Below are 21715 nucleotides of genomic sequence, written 5' to 3'. Positions count from 1 at the left end.
TCTTTCTAAATATTAATGTTCTGAAATTCTATCACCAGTGAACAATCAGAATGAAATATTGGCTCTGTTGAAATCAATAGCAAAATGCTTATTGACTTCTTTTGAATCAGCATTTCACCCAAATTATTTCAGGTGCGAAGAAACTTCTGTTCTTCTACAAGTATCATGGGACTGGAAATCTGCTTAGGTCAAAGTCACCTTGAGATTTTTTAACTAGGCCTTCATATCATGTATAAACCAGAGAGGTGTGTATCAATCTTTCTTCTTTTTCGTTCTTAATTAAAAGATACTTTGAGAAATCACTGTTTGTGCTAAAATAATTGCCTAATTAGTGTGTAAGAGCTGAAAGGAATTGTGAAAGTCCATAGAGGTGAAAGGGGACAAAATTCATTGTGAAGCCAACTGCTCCTCTGACACTGTGAATAAACATATATTTAACATTATTAAAAGAATGTTTTAATTCTTGTATAAAGTGTATTATTTTTCTCTTCAATTAATATTTCTGCTTTTATTGTTTCATAAATTCTTTTCAGAACCATCTTCAACACAAAGCACTAAATACAAGCACAAAAGAATATTGTGTCCTTTGTAAATTCTTTTCACTTACTGCTGATCTTGGGAAGCATGTCAGTGTTGTCCACATATCTTAGCTGCATAGACTGAAAGCACTTCTTCACTGCCATTCAGCCTGAGAACATCAATAGAAACATTTTTTCAAACCTGGAACTTTTCTGTTTGTGCTTTAATTGGAAGAAAATCTATGTATATATTTTAGATTTCATTTATATTATATTTCACTGCGATACTCTGTTGCTTGCTTAATCAGTACTGTGTTGTGATTCTTCTTTGTATGGTTTCTTACAGTGGTATTTCTGTTCTACTCCATCTCTCATTTGCAGTTTAACCCATAAAAGTCTTCAAAACCTTATACATCTCCCTGGATTTACTCACTGTGAACTCCTTTGTGGTATGTCAGCTTTTTGGAAATGTTTCTGAGCAATTTAACGTCTGGTTTTTTTCTTTTGTTTATTTATTTTTAGCCTTTTCCTCTCTTTTTTGTGTATTCAGTGTCCTTCTCAGACAGGCTGTTGCTCTTCGCCTTTTCTTCTTAGTATGTTCTCATCTGCCTACTTCAGGCATCACAGTGTTTCTACTTTGAGCATATGAATGCTCTTAATGTAAAGTTTGTTGTTGACATCAGTATTTTACCTTTTCCTGGTTAATTAATATGCTATTCTAAAAAGTGAGCCATCTTAAGTTCTTTGTTTTTCAACAACTTTGCCCAAATTAGTAATACTTACTTGCAAACTGCCCTCATTTCTGCAAAGCCGTGGTCTACTGAACCCAAGTTTTCTTCTCTGTTACTGCAGAGAAAAGAGGATTATGTATCATGAGGTATTGTGTCCGCTCTCAAAATTCTACTTTGCATTTCAGTCCACTTTGGTTGCCTGTAATTTATTTATTTCAAAACACTTAATGTGTTGTGGAGGTACAACTTTGTTATTTTATGTATCTAGGCACAATAATTGAGCATTGAATAACTCAGACTTCTGGTATTTGTAGAATAAGGCTAAGCTTATTCTCTCTTTTCTGAGCTGCAAGCATACTAAATGTTCACAATTCAGTACTTGTAATATTCTTAAATTCCTTGTATACTGTAGTGCAAGTATCGAAGTCTCATATGAACAAGCACTTATAATATTTTAATAGAATTTTTCATTTGGCATCAAATAATTCCCAGTTTTCCTTGTCCCAAATACATGGACATCCAATGTTCAAGTGATCCCCCTCCAGGTATTAATGTTTATTGCTTCTTTAGTAAAGCTAGTATTTAAGATAATTTAGTATAAGCTTAAATCTATTGATAATTCTGGATGTCTATAAGACTTGTGTTGGTTTTTGCAATCCTGTGGTGCAATAGTGATGCTCCACTATTTGGGTTTTTTTCTTGGAGACAGCTGATGGAAGGAACTTGAAACACAACTCATCCTGCTGACAGCGGTATTTGATTTGTATTCATTGCTGGCTGGAATACTTGCTAAGGATAACACAGCAAATAGGTCTGAGGTTTTGTGTCATAACATAAAATTTTTAGCTATTGGTTTTTATAGTATGTTAAGTGAATGCCTGCCATCATAAACATAACTTTATAAAATACATCATCACAAATTTGATAGTTGTTGAAGTACAAGATGCCTAATGGCATAGCACATCCTTTGAAAAAATGTTCTCAAACTCTTACATTCTAATAATTAGGAAGCATCTGCCAGTGCATTAAGCAATGAATTCAAATAAGTGGCTCCTATAACTGCCTTCATAAATCATGGATTTAAAGCGTTTGTTATTGTGAAATAAATTCCTATTTGTCAGGTGTGCCTGCTCTCAAATTTTATATTCTAGACATGGAGTGATTCCTTTATTCTCAATTTGTTCTGCTAAAGGCTTCATTTTCTATGTCATGTCAGCAGTGTTTCTTCCAATTTGCTAACTAGACCTAATATACCATGCAAAAAATTGCTCTGGGCAACACTGAACATTTTTTAGTAACTGAGCTGTACAATTCTGATTACCATAGGCTTATTCTAGAAAACTGAGAGGAATTTTAAAAACAGTACAGCAAAACTTATTAAAAATTTAGTTTTGACCCTTTTTTATAGGTATTCAGTTCTATTTTGAAGGTTTTGTACAATCATGTGAGGAGGCCTGTATTTTTCCATAGTCTTTTTCTCCAAATGACTGCTTCTTTGTGATCTTAAATGTTAATCAGCAGAAAGACCAAATGAGAGAGACTGTACTGGGAAGAAGATAATAAGCATGTCTTTTCCATTGAGAAAACTCTCATGTAGATTTCAGTTTTCCATTATAGTTGAAGTTACTAAGTTGGCCTGTAGAAGAATAAGGAGAAGAGAGTTTAAACAACACACCAAAAAAAACTGTTTTGGAAAAATAAGATTTAAAGAAAGTTTCCCTCAATTAATGCATGCCAGCCTAAAATTCTGTTTTCTTAAAAAATTTGATGAGATGCTCTCTTTATCTCGAGAGTAATATTAATATGTAATGCTGTGGAGAGAGACTATGTAATGAGTTACAATGTCAGATTTAGAGCTTTAGATAATTGAAATGATATCCTATTACAACAACATCAGATAATAAGTTACACCTAAATCTGAACAGAATAACAAAACTCTTGTGGTAGTGAAAATTTTTCTTCCTTTTCACTGACTTAAATGTTGATACTTTATGTACCTGCATAATTTGGTACATAAAATTGTTTTTAATAAAGAATATTAATTCTTAAGGTTTTGTTTTGGTTCACCATCACATAGTGGCAAAGGATATAAGGATATAAAACCCTAGGATGTGCAGGCATATATCTGTCTGTTTCTGCTACATGACGTGTAATAAAAAATTCGTTATAAAACTTGCTTCATAAAACTTCAGAGTATTTGAAACAGTTATGTGTGTCACACAAGTATAATTTTGTTGTTGCTGTTATAAGGAAAAAAATCCTGACATACAAATAGCCGTACACAAGTCCATTACTACAAATGTGACTTTGGCCCATAATGGCAGCTGCAGCTTCATTTTCTTTTGTTCAAGTTTTGGCAATTAGCTGACAGTCTTTCTCTCAAGAATAATCCAGTGTTCACTAAAGTGTAGTTTGAAAGGAGTTCGGAGACTGACAGTTCTACTCAAGAAATAAACTTTTTAATTCAATCGGTTGAATCTGTTACTTTATACTGTGTTCATTCAGATACCTCTTTTCAAAGTAAGGGTTAAGGTTTATAAATTGATATACAAGCTGTGCTTCAGATGGTACTAAAAATTACTTTGGCAAGAAAGAAAAGCATGGCTTTCCTCTCTGGCATGTACCTAACTACTCAGTCATATAGACTAATTTTTCATGCTTAATTTTGCATACCTATTCATGCCTGCCTAGTATGTCTCAGCTTCCTGGTTAATTAGCATTAAAAAAGCTGCATTCCAAATATACAGATATTTCCCCTGTACTTCACAAGTTTGTCTGCAATTGCAAATCCAAAAAAATTGACTTAATTTACTGTGGAATTTGCAGTCAGTTGTCATCGCAAAACCTGTACCTGGAACAGCTTAATACATATCTCTTGAACTCTATGTAGCAGAGTTAGGGGCAGTATCCAGTTTGCTTGGGGAAGACAATTACATGAAACACAGGATTATCCTCACATTCCTCTGTTGTTGTTAATTGGATTGTAGCTTTGGGGTAATTTGAAATTTGCACCTCCCCTTGCTTCTGCTACAAAATAAACTTGTTTGTTTGTTTGTTTGTGTTTTTCACAGCTGTTTGATTTCAGCGTAGTCTATTTGGAAACTAGTGTCATAGTAAAGTCTGTCTGTCTTCACTTCTGCTTCCAGCACTTCAGTATTCAGGTGAAACTACCTTTTTTGCCTCACAGCTTGAAATCCAATCAAAAGAACACTTTGAAATTTCAAAAGAGAAAATACCACAGGTCCTGACTAAGAAATTAAAAACATCTTCTGAGTTCATAAATATTTTACATATATGTTTTAAACCATGATTTAAATAACACCAACAACATGAGCTCAGCTGAATGGCTAATTTCAGCTCTTCCATCTCTATAATTTATAAGGAAAACGTATGGTGTACTATACAGTAGCTGTCTTTCTTGTTTTGCCATGACCACTCATTGACAGAACACCTACAATGTGAAGATCATCACACTCCTACACTGTGGCATAGGTATATGGCAGCAATCATATTTTACCTTAGACTGTTGGGTTTTTTTTAAAGACCAGTGAGATATATCCCATATTGTGCTTAGCATCAGAATGAGAGCAAAAACTAAAGAGATATTTGGGAGTTCAGAAAATAGTTCTTATTACCAATGTGTTTGCATTTTTAGATGAATTCTGTTCATGAAAAACATCTCAATTTCATTTGTTTCCAAATTAGAAGTATCATGGTTTGGCTTCCATGTGTTAAGCAAGCAGTCCATATTCCAAAACAACTATTAACAGTAGAACTTTAATCACAGCTTTTCTTTCATTAGAATCACTGCTTTGGTTGTCCAGCTATAATGAAATGTGTAGGAATGTCACTTTTCTCTAAGAATTTTTTTCCATCTTTCTTAAGTTGATTAAAAAGTAGTCAAGTTGTTAAGCAAGACATCACAGTTGCAAAAGTTTCTTTTCCTTAGGCAACTGGGCTAAACTGTGTCATGCAAACTTCCCCAAACTACCAGAATGCTGTTTCAGAGATCCTGGAAACTCTGGTCTCTGTTAAAGTCTCTCACCTGGGTACTGTGTGTCGTAATGCCCATTCAGAGGGAAGGCATTTGTTGCATGCCAATCCATTAAGTAACTTGGAAATTAGGTAAGAATAAGGGTACCAATGTTTTATTCCTAATGATAGTTTAAGTTCTGTGTTTTTTTTGAAACCCACAAAGTAATGATTCTTTGAAGGATTGCTGCATCTTTTGTCATCTTCTTTTTTTATGATTAATAAATGTTGGAGAAGTCCCTCAGAATTAATTCTTATTCAGCAGGTTTTATCAAAGCTTCTGTATATCTGAGCAGAGAATTCACAGTTTCTGGATTTGCAAGACTCCTTTGATTATCTGACTCCTTTGATAGCACTTCTAGACACCCTAAATAATGCAGCATAGCTATAAAAGCTGCCTAGGAACAACCAAAGCAGCAGCATAAACCAGGATTTCTATAATACTGTTTTAAATTATACCAACTACCACTTTCATCCTGCTAGTCTGCTAAAGTAAGGCAGCATTTCTCCACTTTTGCTCTAGGGCTGAAACCCAGATCATATTCTGTGCTCGATGCCAGACGGACTTTGTAGAAGGCAGCCAGCACAGCCTGTTTCAGCCAACCAGTCTTGTGAAAACTGGCTGCTGTCTCTTGATTCAGTTTTGGTTTGGGCAATGGTGAACACAGCAGTGAGCTCAGGCATGGAAAATGTAGCTCATATTCATTGAATTAATATGAGAGAATCGAAGAGTCTGTATGAGACTGTTGTGTGTATCTGTATTATATAAACTCTTAAAAAAATTCAACATTAAATATTTTATATAAAGGGTTAAATTCATCCATAGCTATTAAATTCTTCCATCAAAAGTGGCTGATATGATTTATGGTCATGTTTAGTAATTGAGAGTCTGAACAGTTGCACTAACTGTTACACCAAGGATGCCGAAAAAGTTATAAATACATGGAGTTTTATTTGGAGGGGTCCAGTGTTGATTTCCTAGGTATCCTACTACTTTTTAGAGTCAAGTGCTTGAGTGTAAGCTGAATAAAATCACTAAGTGCATAAGTAAGACCTCTGGTGATTCTGTCCCTCACCATTTTGTGTATGCTGGTGTGTTCACTTCAGCTATTTTGTTAGTCCTGGTCTTGCTGGTCTATAACTGAGCTGTATTGGATTTCATGTAGAGACATAACTTAGAGAGACTGCTTACTAGGAATATAATACAGGAAATTTTCACCAGGTTGGCTTATATTTGATTTGGACATATTCATAAAGCTAGTAGCTGTTGAAAAGAAATTGTTTCTTTCAAGTAGCTTAGTCTTAAATTAGAGTATTTCTGTTTGATTATTAAATAAAATGAAGATTCCTGGAAAAAATATTGTCTCAAATAGCTGACTTCTCACTTCTTACTGTCATATGTGGTTTTCATTTTGCCAGAAACACAAAATCATTTATTTAGGATTTCTGTTAGGACCAAGTTTAGATTTAGTTTTGTGTTTATTACTACATTGAATTTTGAAGCCATTGAATATCATTTGCACATGTCGCTTTTATATCTGGGTATCTGCAATAAAAGAAATTACCCTATTAAATACTTGTACATTATACTAACTATTGGACATTAATATGTGATTAGACTTGTCAGAGGTTTCTGAGCTGTGTGGTAAATAAACCAAAGTCAAGACTTTTTGCATTTCTTTAGTTTTTGAGATGGGACTTCATATATTTATTTACTCAGTTTCAGTGTTGTTTAATTTCTCTGAAATAAACTCATACCCATATTACTGGGTCCCATGTCCTCTGTCCCAAGAAAAGGTTTATAGTTATTTTGGTAAATCACATCCATATGCTAACAGAGGTTCTACGTTGTTCTCACACATGTGAATAACTTAGGCCCAAACCAGCATCATCTCATGTTTTTTCACATCAGTGGTCACAATAAGGCTTTTGAGGGCTGGCTGCTATGGGGAAAATAGGTCACTGTACATGTGCTGTCTCCAACAGGTAATAGTATCTCCTGTGATGGAAAGAAAGCAGGGAATTAGATTAGGCTTCTATTTCAGATTTTCACAGACACCTACCTGGGCTAATAACTTCATAAGAAGTCCCCTATTGGGTTCTTAAGCAAGTTAAAACTCTGATCAGTATGAACTGAACAGTTACTACTATGTAGGAATAAAATAAGCATATTTGGAGAAGATGCTTCAAGTGAACCTATGTGAAACTATACTGTTTTTACAAAGCATAACATTTCAATAGGTAGCTGCAATCACAGAGTCAGAAAGCTAGGGCTTTGGAGCTGCATGAGATTTGGTTCTTAATCTTGATGGGCAGTTTAAGCTGCTTTTGAAGTGTTACGTAGTTAACATAGAAGAAAACCTGTCTAGAGAAATGTAGTTGTGATCATGAAATCACACAATAAAACATTCATTAATATACCTTGATGTTTGATTTCAAAGTGTTTGCTTTACTGCATGAATTATTTGTTCTCTATAAAATGTTTAAGCTTTTTCTGCACTTAAAATGATAAGGTGTGGTAATGGTATTGTGAGAGAATGTTTTAGAACTTTCACTTTTTAAACATTTTAAACATTTAAAGACTGCTGAAAGTCATACTACTCCTGGCCTTGGAAAACATATAAATCTGAATTGATAGAGAAAGTTCTTTTTCCCCTTTAAGTTAAGAAGTTAGTCTTCTTATATCTAATGTGTGTTCTTGGCAAAATTGGTGGTCTTTAATTAAAATATGCCATTCCAAAGGCTCGATCATAATTAAGTAATCCATGGCCTTCTGTAATGTTCCTTTCTCTGATGAATTTCACCCTGAATGTTAATGCAGTAAAAGAAGACAGATTAACAACGTTTATCCTAATGGTGTGGAATTCATAAGTCTCTCTTTGGGGCAGTTAACTACTGTGTTGCTTCATTTCTTTCTAGATATATTAGCTTGAACTTGGCCTGTTGTCTCCTTCAGGGGACAGTCTCCATCCAGGGGTTTCTTCAACATACCGTCCAAGTTCAGCTTATCACTATGAATAATTATTAGCAAAATTAGTCTGCTTTTGATTAGTTTTCAATACACTTTTTTATTAGATGCGTGTCATATCTCATAAACTCAAGACAGGTTATTTCTCAGTTATCCAAAATGATTATACTTCATGAAGTAGCTTTGTATCTTAGGCTATTACTAAACCCAACTTAGTTTAATAAGCTCCATTTACCCTAGCATCCTTCATGTACATACTGATGGAAAAGAAACATCATGATGTTTGTTTTAAGAAAGATTAGTGAAGCACCTGAAATCATGTTTTAATTTTGGGCACTTAACAAATTCTTCTTGCCTTGAGAATTAGCACATCTCACAGAGGCCTTATTTCCCCTTACTTTGTTTCTGTTTTATTTACATTGCATTAACAGAAAGGAATGGAAGAGCACAGATTATAGTTAAGTATATTACTGAACCATGACAACTGCCACTCTTGAAGGGAAATCAAAAGCACATTTTGCATTTAGGGGAATTTAAAGGTATATTACATTGCTGTTATCCTTTACTATCCTGGTGTGGTATTATATATGTACCATCTGCAGTTCCATAACACTAAATATTTAATGAGTCTATGAATATTAGATAAATATTTAATACAATTTTGTAGAAATATGCGAGCATTGAACAATTGTCACTACCAAAGAAAATGGCCTGATTTGAGGATATGATTATTCCAGTTCACAGATTAAATAGCTTCTGTGAAATCCGACCTGAGACAGGAGAATGCCGGAGTTGGAAAAGGACTGATTATTCAAAGTGTGAATTACTCAGGCTTTGGTTCCCCTATTAGTCCTACCAGTGAGGCATTTACTGTTGCATCTCTTGTGTGGCAGCAGTAGTTGGGTGGCTGTACAGGTTTCTGCTCAAGCTATGCTTGTCTCTCTTCTGACAGACTTTATCTTCACGTCTTGCGTGGTCCTCCCTCTTGATGCCATTAAAATGAAAGAGAAATACTGAGTTTATTCATGAATTTATTTAAAGCATTTGCCTAGAGCATTTGCAGCCAGATAGGCTTCACAGAGTTTCCAAATATTAAATGGATTCAGTGTCAAAAAGCAGAAATGATAGCAAAACAGAAATCTCACTTCTTGGTGTCTTAATAGTCTGTAGCTTCAAATAAAATTTCATGAGAATATCTGCCTTGCATATAGGTCATTCAGCAATCTTCTTATAGAAGGAAAAAAGTAATAAGAGAATAAAGAAACTTCACATGTGACCAGATCCTTTCCTTAGCTTGAGAATTGATAAATAGCTAATTCTTCAATATTCCTTTAAAAATGTGTCTTTAAATATATTCTATTTTAAGTAAGTATGAGCCCCAGATGTCCATGAATTTCAAAATTTGATGTGTCAGTGGCCATTGCAGTGTACAAAACTGATGTGTGGGGGTACGTTTGCATAAATATGTGTCGGTACAAATATAATCTATGCTTCAGTTGGCCTCACAGTATCGTCATATGCCTGTAGGGAAAAACATTTCCTTAAACATAAGGAAATTCTTTTTTCAAGAAAAACTGTTTGCTATAATTTTTACATTAAATACTGCAGTTCTATCTTCTGAAAACTTCTACTCTCTTTTTTGTCTGTTTAGAAAGGAGGTCTGAAAGTGCATTGGGGAAAAAACACAGCCCATAATTCCTTTGTGAAGTGGTTAAGAGCCATTCCTCATAAGAAATGGGATGAGGTACTGCCATAAATTCATGTGATTCACAATATGTTGTGAAATGCAAATTCCTTTGCTTATCCTTCCTCCCTGGAACAGTCTGTGCTACTTTATGTACTTCACTAGCATTGCTCTGACTGACCCACAGCTATAGAGGAGATGCACCACGGTGCAGTTTTGAGTATTTGGAGAATAATGTCTTGGGGAAGCAGTTCGAGGACTCTATTGGTCACACACAGATTTATTGCTAGTTAACTTTAAAAAAAAAATCTACCTAAGGACACTTGTAAAAGCACAGGGAAGTTAAGAGTTAAAATGTCAATACTGGACAGTAAACATCTGCTTTATTTAATATTTTAACAAAGTAGCTTTGAACTGGTAAACTCTTCCTGTTAATCTGAGATCTCTTGCCACTCAAACAAAGATGAAGCTTGGTTTTTGTCTTTAAGGTGGCTACTCACTTTGCTTTTAGCCATTTCTGTCCCCTCTCTGGAAGCAGAGCAGGTATATAACAATTGTCTCTTACTAGGTTTTTAATGTACATGTAACATTTCTAGAACTAAATCAAAGAACATCCACCTCCTTGCAAGCAAGGCTATGCCTTTAGCAACTTACATTTAAAGAAATATGATTACAGCATTAATCCCTATGAGACATTTAGCCAGAAATTCATATTCATCAGCTAGTTTTCAAATTACAGTCTCTGGTTCAGGTCTTCTAGTCAGGGTTTTTTTGTTTTAGGTTTTAGTTTGGTTGGCTCAAGTTTCATATTTGCAAATAAACTGTATCTAGTTCATTATGCTGAGTATCAGTTGGCAGCTAGGACTCTTATCTGTCACCTAATTAATTGTGATAATGAGGCTGTCTTTCTTTTCATTATTTTGTCTTCTTAAAGACTTTTATCTTTAAAGAGACTGGTCAAATCCTGATATAAAAATGAATATTTTACATCATGTAATAAAACTAATTACTTTGTTAATTTAACCAACAGGCAGGGAAAGATATTCTACTCTAAATTTCTTGTTCTTTTTAGGATTTTATCATAGCGATTACCTATCTTAATGAATTAGGAGAGAAGCCTCCAGGGGGACCTTATTGCAGACTTGCAGTACTTAAAGAGATCGTATTAGAAAGATGGGGACAGACATTTTACACCTGTTTTAAAGGACAAAGGGTAATAGTTTTAAACTAAAAGAAGATAGATTTAGACTAGATATGAGGAAGAAACTTTTTATCATGAGGGCGGCGAGATGCTGACATAGGTTGCCCAGGGAAGTGATAGATCCCCCATCCCTGGAAATGCTCAAGATCAGGTTGGGCAGCTCTCTGAGCAACCTGATCTAGTTGAAGATGTCCCTGCTCACTGCAGGGGGATTGGACTATATGGTCTTTAAAGGTCCCTTCCAACCCAGACCATTCTATGATTCTGTTATTCTAATGAGAAATTTCTGAGAATGTCTTTCCAACAGTTGAAACCTTATATTATTCTGATACCAACCCTGCTAGAGCATTACATTAAATCTCTATACTACTTCTGTAACACATAAAAACTTGCCTTAAGTTTTTTTAATCAGAATATGATTAAAAAAACGGTAACCATCTAATTAGTTTTTCTATAACTTTTAGTCTTTTTTTGTGGCATTTCAGCTTTGTATTGTAAGTAGTCTGCATGGACAGTATTGTGAACAGTTTACTGCAAACTTTGATCATCAAGTCTGAATAGCTACTGAGAAATTTTCAGAGTTGAGAGCATATTAGCTGGCATTTTAAAAAACATCATTACTGTATGGGTTTGGCAGCTACAGGGTTATGAAACTGTGCTATTTCATTTAAAAATTATTTGTAATTATTTATTATTTCCAAGTGAAACCAGAAGTCACACAAACTTGAGTGATATTTTTAAATAAAGTTACTATGCTGGGTGATGAAGACTAGAACCTAAAATGTTCTTCCTCCCCAGTGTGGGACAGATTTTTGTCATCAGAAGCAGTAGCATAAAATTTTCCTTTTTTGGAGGTGAGGCTCTTCACCTCTGTTAGGAAGAAAGCTAAACAATATAATGTCAGCAAATTGTTTTGAGGAAAGTAATGATTTCTCCATATAGTGTCTGCATGTATATGTTTTTATGTGCAAACTTTGGATTCTGTTCCTTCAGTGGTGTTACAGTGAATTAAATTGCTACCATAAGACGAAGAGAAAAGTAATTTACTTTAGCAAAGTATAAAAGTGTATGAATAAAAATGTCATCTCTCATCTAAATGTTTTGCAAATACATAAGGCATTTATAATCCTGGTAGTCCTGTGACAACCAGTTTTATTAATCAGTGATAATAATAATAATACCTCTTCAACATAGAGTATATGTCTTTAGTTCCCAATGTGTGTTTTCATTCAATTTAGCATGTGTGTAGAGAAAGACTAGTAGTGATGATGTATAAATGCATATAGGTATTTAATAACTAAATAGGGCTACTAAACCCTGTTGCACTTTCCTGATGAAAGGCTCATTTTTTATTTCAGTTCACATTGTAATAACAAATACAGTATATATATTATAATCACTGTAAGCTTTAGACTATAACTTTGTGCCATGATCAAAGAAATAGGTGTTTATTGTTTGTTAGGCATGCTTGAATCCAGATCCTGCAAGTTTGTATGTAAGCCTGTGTGTATATATATTGCTTTAGATGTGTGAGAAATAATGACAGAAGGTCACTATTCACAGAACTGTGATCATGTCTGAGTCAGAGTACACAATGTATCAAGCATTTTAACTTTGTCATTAATTTTTATTAATCTGAAATATTCTTCCTTTGTGTTATATATATGTGTGTGTGTGTATATACCTATGTATATATATAGGTATATTTAGCCTTAGTGAGATTGATAAGGAGTCATGCAAAAAAACCCAAGAAATACAATTTGGCTCACTGTCGTATTATACTGCAATGAGATATTCTTCTGAGATAAGTGATTTTTATCTTGTTAAAGAAAAAAGATACCTCTGAGAGATGGAATCTTTAGATACATGAAGGTCTTGGCTGGTTTAGCTTTGATTGGTTATTTGAATGAGCATAATATGATTGAATTCTGAAAGCAATAGATAACCATCTACTGAGTAAAAACTTCTATAATGTCTTATGAAATACATGATCTGACACCACATCAATCAGAGCTTAACTACTGTGGAAAAAGGCATTCTTTTGTATTTCAAAGCATTAGAGTATTTAAAATCTGAATTGTTCTGAATCATGACAAGGATGGTATTCCACCAGAATTATTCAGAATAAAATTAATTAAAGCAACATGTATGAGTGAAAAAATAAACAAAACCCTGCATCCATAAGGAGGGCAAAAAGTTTCCCGTTTCTTTACCTTTATAGATGTGAGCATTTTTCTTTCTATTTAGTTGGGGTGAAAATTGTATCTGTGCCTAAGAAGAATATGTGTAAATAATACTTTGAGAACATGGACATATTTAATTTCACATAGAATAGTATGACAAACTCTACTCAATATTTGTAATTGATATAGTAGAGAAAGACACAGAATCTCCCTCATTTTGTGCATGTTTGCATTCCTTCAAATTTTTGCTTCTTTTTTGCTATCATAACTAGTTAACAATAAATTCTAACAGCTTTTCACTAATGTACTGTAAGTTTTTAAAAATAATTGTACAAAGGGAGCCCATTAACAATAATTATTTGGGGTAAGGGGGAAGTAGACTGTGTTAGGCTTAGTATTAACTTCTGTTATTGCAGTCACAACACATCCATTTAAACAAGACGGTTTATGAATTAGGATCTCTGAAGGACACAATTGTACCTTATTGCAGAAAAATGAAATATACTTGTTATATATATCTCAATCTGAGAAAGACTAAAGTCGAATTATTTTTTTAGAGTCAGGATTCAGCTTTCACTTTTGTAAAAGCCATGCTGATGCATGTCCTTGGTTTCATCACCTGCCTTCTCAAAAATTGTATCTCCTAAGCAAATAAATGTATGTCCTTTATTCCACAGTGGCAGCAGTGTGAAAAAGAGTCCAATATAATATAATGTTTGAAACATTGCATTCACTGTATATACATGCTTTGCTAAATATACTATTTTTAACACTCCTTTTTACTAAACATGTATACATAAACTGTGCTGTTAATTTCTAGCTGTTGCTGCCTGCATTTTTCTGCAAAATGGGTTTTACTTTTATTCTCAAATATCCAGTTGTGCCATTTTCAGTGGATTTCTTTGTTTTAAAGAGGATTGTTTTTCATTTTTATTTTACAGAGTTACATACATGGAAGCAGTCAGGCTCAGTTTGTTGCAGAATCACATATTATTCTTCTGCTGAGTATCCTTCAAAGTGATGATGAATATAAAAAAAGCAAGATGAGGCACAGTGTGATGTTAAATAAAATTGCTCTGGCAGGGAATAGCTGAACATTTGAGCAGGTATTGTATTTTGCCTTACTTGCTATATGTTGAAGTAAATATTCAATGTTGTTGCTATTTACTGCCAAGTAAACCTGGCATTCCTTTCGCTAATGTGTACCTTGTTATATCCTTTGTTAGTCTTATGCCTTCAGTGTTACCTTTTCGTAGCAGAAACTAATTTTCTTCTTTTTTTACTCTGTGTTATAATAGTTAAAAATTCATTGAAAAAATAATTTTATTTCTTCTTACTGACAAGAAAAGCATACAGAAATTTACCAATCATGCACGAAGATGATTTGTCCTCCAGTAGTCCTTGGATTTTTTTTTCCCCCACCTAATCTAGACAGTTTCCTACTACTTCTTGAAATAAATAACTCAATCACATTTGTTCTGACATCATCATCTCACAGAAAGACTCTTGAGACCTACTTTTACCTTTTACTCTTTCGTTCTTACTGAATCAGAAAAAGTTAAATGAATTTTTTTTTGTGAATATGTCTTAATAAACTGTAAGAAAAGCTTATATGTTCTGGATTTTTTAAACCCTGCTTCTCATCAGCTTTATTCATTGAGTAAAAACTCTAGTCGCCATTAACCATTTTTAAAGTCTAGTTTCCATTACAAATACCTTCGTCTGAGGGGAGCAAACAAAAGAAAATAGTATTTCCCAATTTAAAGTAATAACTAGATCTCAGTTACATTAATGCAGCTGTCTGAAAGAATCCTTTCAGTGATATTGTTCATTGCCACTTTCAAAAGGAATTCTCTAAGGTTTCATTTCATGGCTCAATACTGTTGAGATGAGTTTTTGGTCACACACAAATTTCAAAATGAAATCTTTGCCATGAAATATTGACAAATGTGCATGAAAATTAATATTTCTGTATACTTTCAATGCTGGTAATAATTATTAGCTGCTACATTACTTCTTCATTATTTGCTTATTGAGAAAATGTTGCTAGAAAATGTGGGAATTAGAAAAAAAGTATGCCAAATTGATAAACAGCAGTACATTCAATTTATCCTTTAAAGTTTAAAAGATGCATTGAATTTTAAAACAAGGCATTACTATGCTGGTAATGTACATGTTTCATTTGGTTGCTTCTTTTTACTTTGTAGTAGTAAGGTTGTCACTTTTTGCTAGATGTTGAAATAAAATGTTGTGTTTCTCTATAAAGTGAATTTTTAATACCTCTGATGAAAAAATGTGAATTTCCATTGCATTTCTATACTTGTTTTTAGATAGTGATTCTATCCCATTTACTAGATGATATCTGTATAAAAATCTGCTGTTTTTCCAGGCTGTAGCTGCATAATTAGGACATGGTTAAGAAGGACTTGTGAAGAAGTCAGATACTCAAATTATTTTGTAAAGCAAAATTAAATTCAGTAAAATCTATACAATGTTACTGATTACATACCAGGTGTATGTACACAGACACCACCTAGGACTGGTAATAGGGGTGAACTTCATTACCACTTGTGGTAATGAAAAAGCATCAAAAAAGAAAGTGATGTAGTTTGATTGGCATTTCAGTGGTTGAAATGCAAACTTCCAGCTACATCACTGTTGTGAGATGCATATTTCAAGGAGTTTAGGGGAACTCCAGTGCCAAGACTCATGTAATGCTTCCTAAAATTCTTGAAAAGCCATTTGACATAGCTGAAGCCAGAAAGTTTTAAGAGAAAGAACCTTCAGGGTTATTTTAACTATCAGTACAACTGGATTTCAGGCCGTTAAAAAATACTGAAATACATCTTGATTGTGTACAATTCATCCATAAATTCAGATTCAAATAGATAATTTTCAGACTATTGTCCACTTTCTCAACTTCTGAGTTAGGAATCATCCTTCTTCACTGAGATGAGACATTTAGCAATTGGTGTCTTAAACATGCTACTTCCTCAACCCTCAAGGCTTGTCAAATCATCCCCTGGGATGGTTATGATTTGAGAATTGAATAGTATAAGTGGAGTATTAGTCATTGCTCATTGTTTCCTGAACTGAAGCAAAACTGTATTGAAAGAAGCAATGAGACGTGTTTCATTGCACAACCATACTTTTTGTATTCATTAGTTTCTATATTAATTCATTAATATCTTAATTAATGACGTAGAACAATCGAGTGCACCCTCAGCAAATTTGCAGATGACACCAAGGTGAGTGGTGCAGTTGCCACACCCAAAGGACAGGATGCCATCCAGAGGGACCTGGACAGGTTCCAGAAGTGGACCCATGAAAATCTCATGAGGTCTAACGAGGCCAAATGCAAGGTGCTGCACCTGAGTCAGGACAACCTTCAGTACCAACACAGGCTGAGGGATGAATGGATTGAGAGCAGCCCAGCTGAGAAGGACTTGGGGATGCTGGTGGGTGCAAGGCTGGACAATGAGCCAGCAATGTGCACTTGTAGCCCAGAAAGCCAATCGTGTCCTGAGCTGCATCAAAAGGAGCCCCTCTACTCCTCTCTGGTGAGACCTCACCCAGAGTGCTGCATCCAGCTCTGGGGTTCCCAACACAGGAAGGACATTGACCTGTTGGAGCGAGTCCAAGAGAGAGGATTGGGTAAGCTTGGAAAACAGGTGGCTTCGGGGTGACCTATTTGTGACCTTCTAGTACCTGAAAGGAACTTACAGGCAAGGTGGGGCAAGACTATTCACAAGTAACAGGATAAGGGGGAATGGGTTCAAGTAGCTTTCGATTAGGAAAAAGTTCTTTACTGTGAGGATGGTGAGGCGTTGTAACAGGTTGCCCATGGAAGTTGTGGATACCCCATCCCTGTAGGTGTTCAATGCCAGGTTGGATGGGGCTCTGAGCAACCTGGTCTAGTTGAAGGTGTCCCTGCCCATGGCAGAGGGATTGGAAGTAGATGATCTTCAAGATCTCCTTTCCCAAACCCAAACCATTCTATGATTCTATCATTCAATCCATTATATAAAAAAAAAAAAATAAAAACTCTTACTGTGAAAAGAGGCTAATACCTTGTTTTTGAGAACAGCATGTAGCTGGAGAATATTTCCTAAATAGAATTACTAGAGTACATGTTTTGCTTGAATTTTTCAAATGTAAGTAGAAATTAAAGTCAAATGGAAATGGTTGAGATAAAGAACCTGTAATGTGATCAGTATTTTTGAAATTATATCAGATATTGTAGTGGTTTAAGTATTAGTAGGAAAAGGTTAAGACAAATACCTCTATCAGCAAAGTATGCCCCACCTTGTAAGGGGCCAGCAAAGAATTTCTCATGTTCTAATCATCATGCCCAAGCACAAAAAAAAAACCAGACTAAACAAACAAAACCCTCAAACAAACAAAAAACAACCAACCAAAAAACTACACCAAAATGAAACAAACAAACAAAAAAAGATAAAAAAGCGTGCATGATAATCTCTCCCCCCATTTTAGGTAACAGTAAACTGAGCACAGGCTTGAGTGGATGTTTTCTAGTTTTTCTTGCTCATGTGTTATTAAGCAACTGCATGATCTGCAACTAAAAAGGTAGTCATTTCTTTATGTGTGTAATGCTAATGCCAGATTTTGTACTCTTGGCAGAAATACAGCAGACTATGAATGAGACTACCAAACTTTTTTCACAAAAGTAACTGAGTGTTAGTCAACCTCTTTTCTCTTCTTCTTTCTTTCCTCGCTTACTACTAATTAGGACTGTGTGAAGTAAAAGTATAAATTATGTCATCATCATGGCTAGGCTTCGCCAACGAAGATTTGGGAGGGCTCTACCCACGTTTGTTGAAAGGGTGTTGGTGGCTAAAAGGGCCAATACGAGATAGGCACGTCCGGTTGCAAAAGGCACAGCAGAAAGACTGCTCTCCATTGCTGGCAAAATCCTGGCAAGCATACTCTTGAATTGACTAATATCCACTATAGCAGAAGGAATTCTACCTGAAAGCCAATGTGGTTTCAGAGCCAACAGGAGTACCACAGACATGGTATTTGTTCTCAGACGGCTGCAAGAGAAGTGTAGGGAACAGAACAAAGGTCTCTATGTAACCTTTGTCGACCTCACCAAGGCTTTCGATACTGTGAGCAGAACAGGTCTATGGCAGATTTTGGAACGTTTAGGTTGTCCCCCCAAGTTCCTTAAAATGATCATCTCACTCCATGAGGATCAGCGCAGCCAAGTCAGATATGCCAATGCACTTTCTGAACCCTTTCTATAAATTATGTATCACATTAATAAAAGTAGGAATGATCAGGTTTTCTTCCTTTTGGACGTTCTGTGATTAAATTTTCTATTAGAGTATGCTAATAAAAAGTATCCCAAATTTACTAGCAATCGGTTTCATTTAGTAGGGTATCTGTAATTTTGGAGTTTATTGATACAATTTTTGGGTTTTGTTTTGGATTTGGTGGTATGGGGGTTTTTTCATACATCTGAAAAATCATCTTGATTTTTACAAGGGCTAAATATTATGCTATGTTACTACTGATCATTTTCTGTATGATCTTACAAATTTTGATGATCACTGTCTTTTTCATCCTACTTTAAAACTGTTGTTCTTCATGTATCAAAATTCAAAACCTTTTCAATAGCACTATCTAAATAATATGTTTTCAGTTTTTATGATAAGCATGTATCAGCTGGGAAAAGGAATAACAGAAGTTTCATATGTAAAAGTGTAACAGGATTTACACAGAAAAAAATTTTACAGTGGAATAAATTTATCAGAAAACATGAACATCTGAATTTAAAACATTTGCTTGCCATGGTTTATCTGAGTGCCACATTCCCCCCATGTTTTCAAAACAGTTTCATAATGCATAGTGAGGCAGATAAAGAGGAACTGGAAAATAAGTACATCTTTTGATGCCATCTCATTTTTGGCACATGAAAAACTGTCGAAGTAAGAACTTGCTAAAGTTTTACATTCTGCATTGCTAGTGAATTACAATACTGTAAAAGATTATTTTAAGAGCTAGGACTATTGTTTTCTTTTGTAGAATATCAAAATAGTGTAAAGGCATAATGGAGAATGTTAGAAACAGGAGTTAAAAATAGAAACAAGATGTGTATTCTGTGATAAAAAGCTACTTGTATTGAAATCACAACTCTGTTGAATTTTTGCTTCCACATCAGAAAGCTGCAGCAAGTACCATGCTCAGTGTTACAGTGTGAAGCTACGAAGCTGATATTATTGAAGGTAAAAGGCAACCAATGAGGCTGAAAGCTCAACAATGATGACTAAAGTTAGAAAGCAACAACTGAAGCAAAAATAGTGACAATGTGAGGGAAGTTTTAGGGGTAATCATGTGAGGCTCCAAAAGAGAGGGGAAAAAACCAGCATAATTCAGGTGTTTACAGAGCTAGAATTCTCAGTTGCAGAGCAAACAAGTTACTTTTGTGAGGCTGTTATTCCTGGTGGTAAGAAAAGTGAATTAAACTCATGATCTGGTAAAAAAATTAAGAACTAAGTTACAAAATGGTTTCTGCCAGATAGCTTTTTAGTGCGTGGTTGGCTGGTTTGTTTCTCAGAAGCAACCAGGTAAGGGAAATAGCAAAGGACCACATTATGTATTGATATTACATGAGATAATCACACAGAAAAATTCCGTTTACAGAGCGGTTCAAAACCTTTGCAAAAGTAACACTTCCCCAAGAGGATTTGGTGACTTACCCTCACATCCTGGGACTGTTTTTTTTTCCCCATGACTGTTAAAGTCAGGACTAAAACACTACTATAAATCCAAGCGAGGTATTGGCAAAATAAAGTAATCAGATAATGCTAACTTAGGGACTTTTCTTAATAGGGTAGAAATACGTGGGGGAAATTTTTTGTCAACCCTTCTTGTGGCAATTGCCTCAATTAATTCATGTTAATGCTTTTGTAACATCTGAAAATAGAGAACTGAGTGATTCTCATGATGTTCTTTCCAATTCTTTTCCCTACTTGAAGCATAACAGTAGCATAGAAGATTCCCGGTCTCTTATGCTCATGAATCTGAATCTTGACAGGCCAAATTTTTAGAAAGTAATTTTTGCCTTCCCACCCAGTTTGCATAGTATCATGGATTCCATGGTTGGGTTTTTTTCACAATATTTTGCAATTTTTTTTTTAATTTTGTCAAGTCCAGTAACAAGCCTCCAGAAGACTTGAACATAAGCATTTATTCATGAGTGACCCTAAGCCTTATACACTGTGCATGTGTGAGGAAGGTAATTTGGGCTACTAGTCTGTTTTTAACTAGAGTTTGATTTAGGACTGTAGGTAGATGACTGTATCAGAGAAGTGGTGTTAAAAATAATAGTTTTTGATGTTGTCTATTGTCTTTCACCATCGATATTTGCTTTTTTAAATCTTGTATTTTTCATTTGTCTCTTCTTATTCTGTGTATATGAAATTTGGAAGTCTCAAACCTAAATCAGGCTGCTCATCTCTGATGAAGTGTGATTGTGTTAGCATTGACAGTTCTAAATCCTTTTGCTCAGGCTTAACTTAATTAAAATTGCATAATGCAATTCCAGATGTCTAAGCATTTTTGTATAATTTTGAACATTACTAAAATGAAAAATATTAATATGAACATTGATAGTCATCCTGCTTCCTAGCCCTGGGGTAATGCTTAAAACTTCAACCTTATTTGAATCTGTTAACTGGTGAAGTTCGTATTTCCTGAAATTGTGATTCTGAAATAGCACCCATGGTTCACTCCTGCTTCAGGATGGCATTCGGGCTTTCTCTGCCTCAAAACAGATGTTATGCACAGTAGTAACCTTCTTTTTTGTTTATATAGTTTCAAATAAACAATAAAGTGAATGGCTTAACATCTTGCTAGATTAGTTAAATTGTTTTATTGTTATGTACTTGCTCACACTAGTAACAGTTATAATGAGACAACAAAACATTGAAAGTGACTGAGGACTTGCCTCTGAGATGTTTCTCTGCTAAACTATTAAGCAATATGACACTAAAGAGGAAGCTAATGTCTTATCTAAATGCCGAAGAAGATAAAGCAGTCCAACTGCTTCAGTTTGTGTCAAATAACCAATGAATTGTGTGCAATTGCATTGAAGGATCTTATAGTTTTTATTTTTTAAAAATCCTTTACTGCAAATATACAGAATATTATAAAATATCGGTGAATAACTATTTCCATAGCTGTCCAAAATTTGTGTGTCCTACTTGACAACTATCCTTTAAAGCTTTTTGAACCTTCTTTCCTTTTTTTAATCTAGAATGCACAAAGAAAAATTTTACTACAGATTTTTGCCACAGGTGAGCATATTGGTGCAGTACAGATTGCGATATGCGGTTTTTATATGTAAATACTTCCTTTCATTTTATGAACTTGA

General features: G+C 34.6%; 1 protein-coding gene across 7 annotated transcripts in view; it reads left to right on the top strand.

Moving 5' to 3' along the window:
• TUSC3 (tumor suppressor candidate 3) overlaps positions 1-21715 on the top strand; it is a 231598-nt gene that overhangs the window by 77352 nt on the left and 132531 nt on the right. For 3 of the 7 annotated variants that reach the window (XM_064652781.1, XM_064652785.1, XM_064652782.1), the window contains exons 7-8: positions 9901-9993; positions 14259-14322. In XM_064652781.1, the coding sequence (XP_064508851.1) occupies positions 9901-9993; positions 14259-14322 (157 nt within the window). Of the gene's footprint in view, positions 1-864; positions 1012-9900; positions 9994-14258; positions 14323-21715 lie in introns of those variants that run through there. The other 4 variants (XM_064652783.1, XM_064652784.1, XM_064652786.1 and 1 more) reach the window with 2 other exon arrangements.

Source organism: Pseudopipra pipra, chromosome 4 (assembly GCF_036250125.1).
Source record: "Pseudopipra pipra isolate bDixPip1 chromosome 4, bDixPip1.hap1, whole genome shotgun sequence".
Classification (NCBI taxonomy): Eukaryota; Metazoa; Chordata; class Aves; order Passeriformes; family Pipridae; genus Pseudopipra; species Pseudopipra pipra.
Note: the sequence above shows the minus strand (reverse complement) of the source record. Positions and strands in the feature narration are given on the sequence as shown.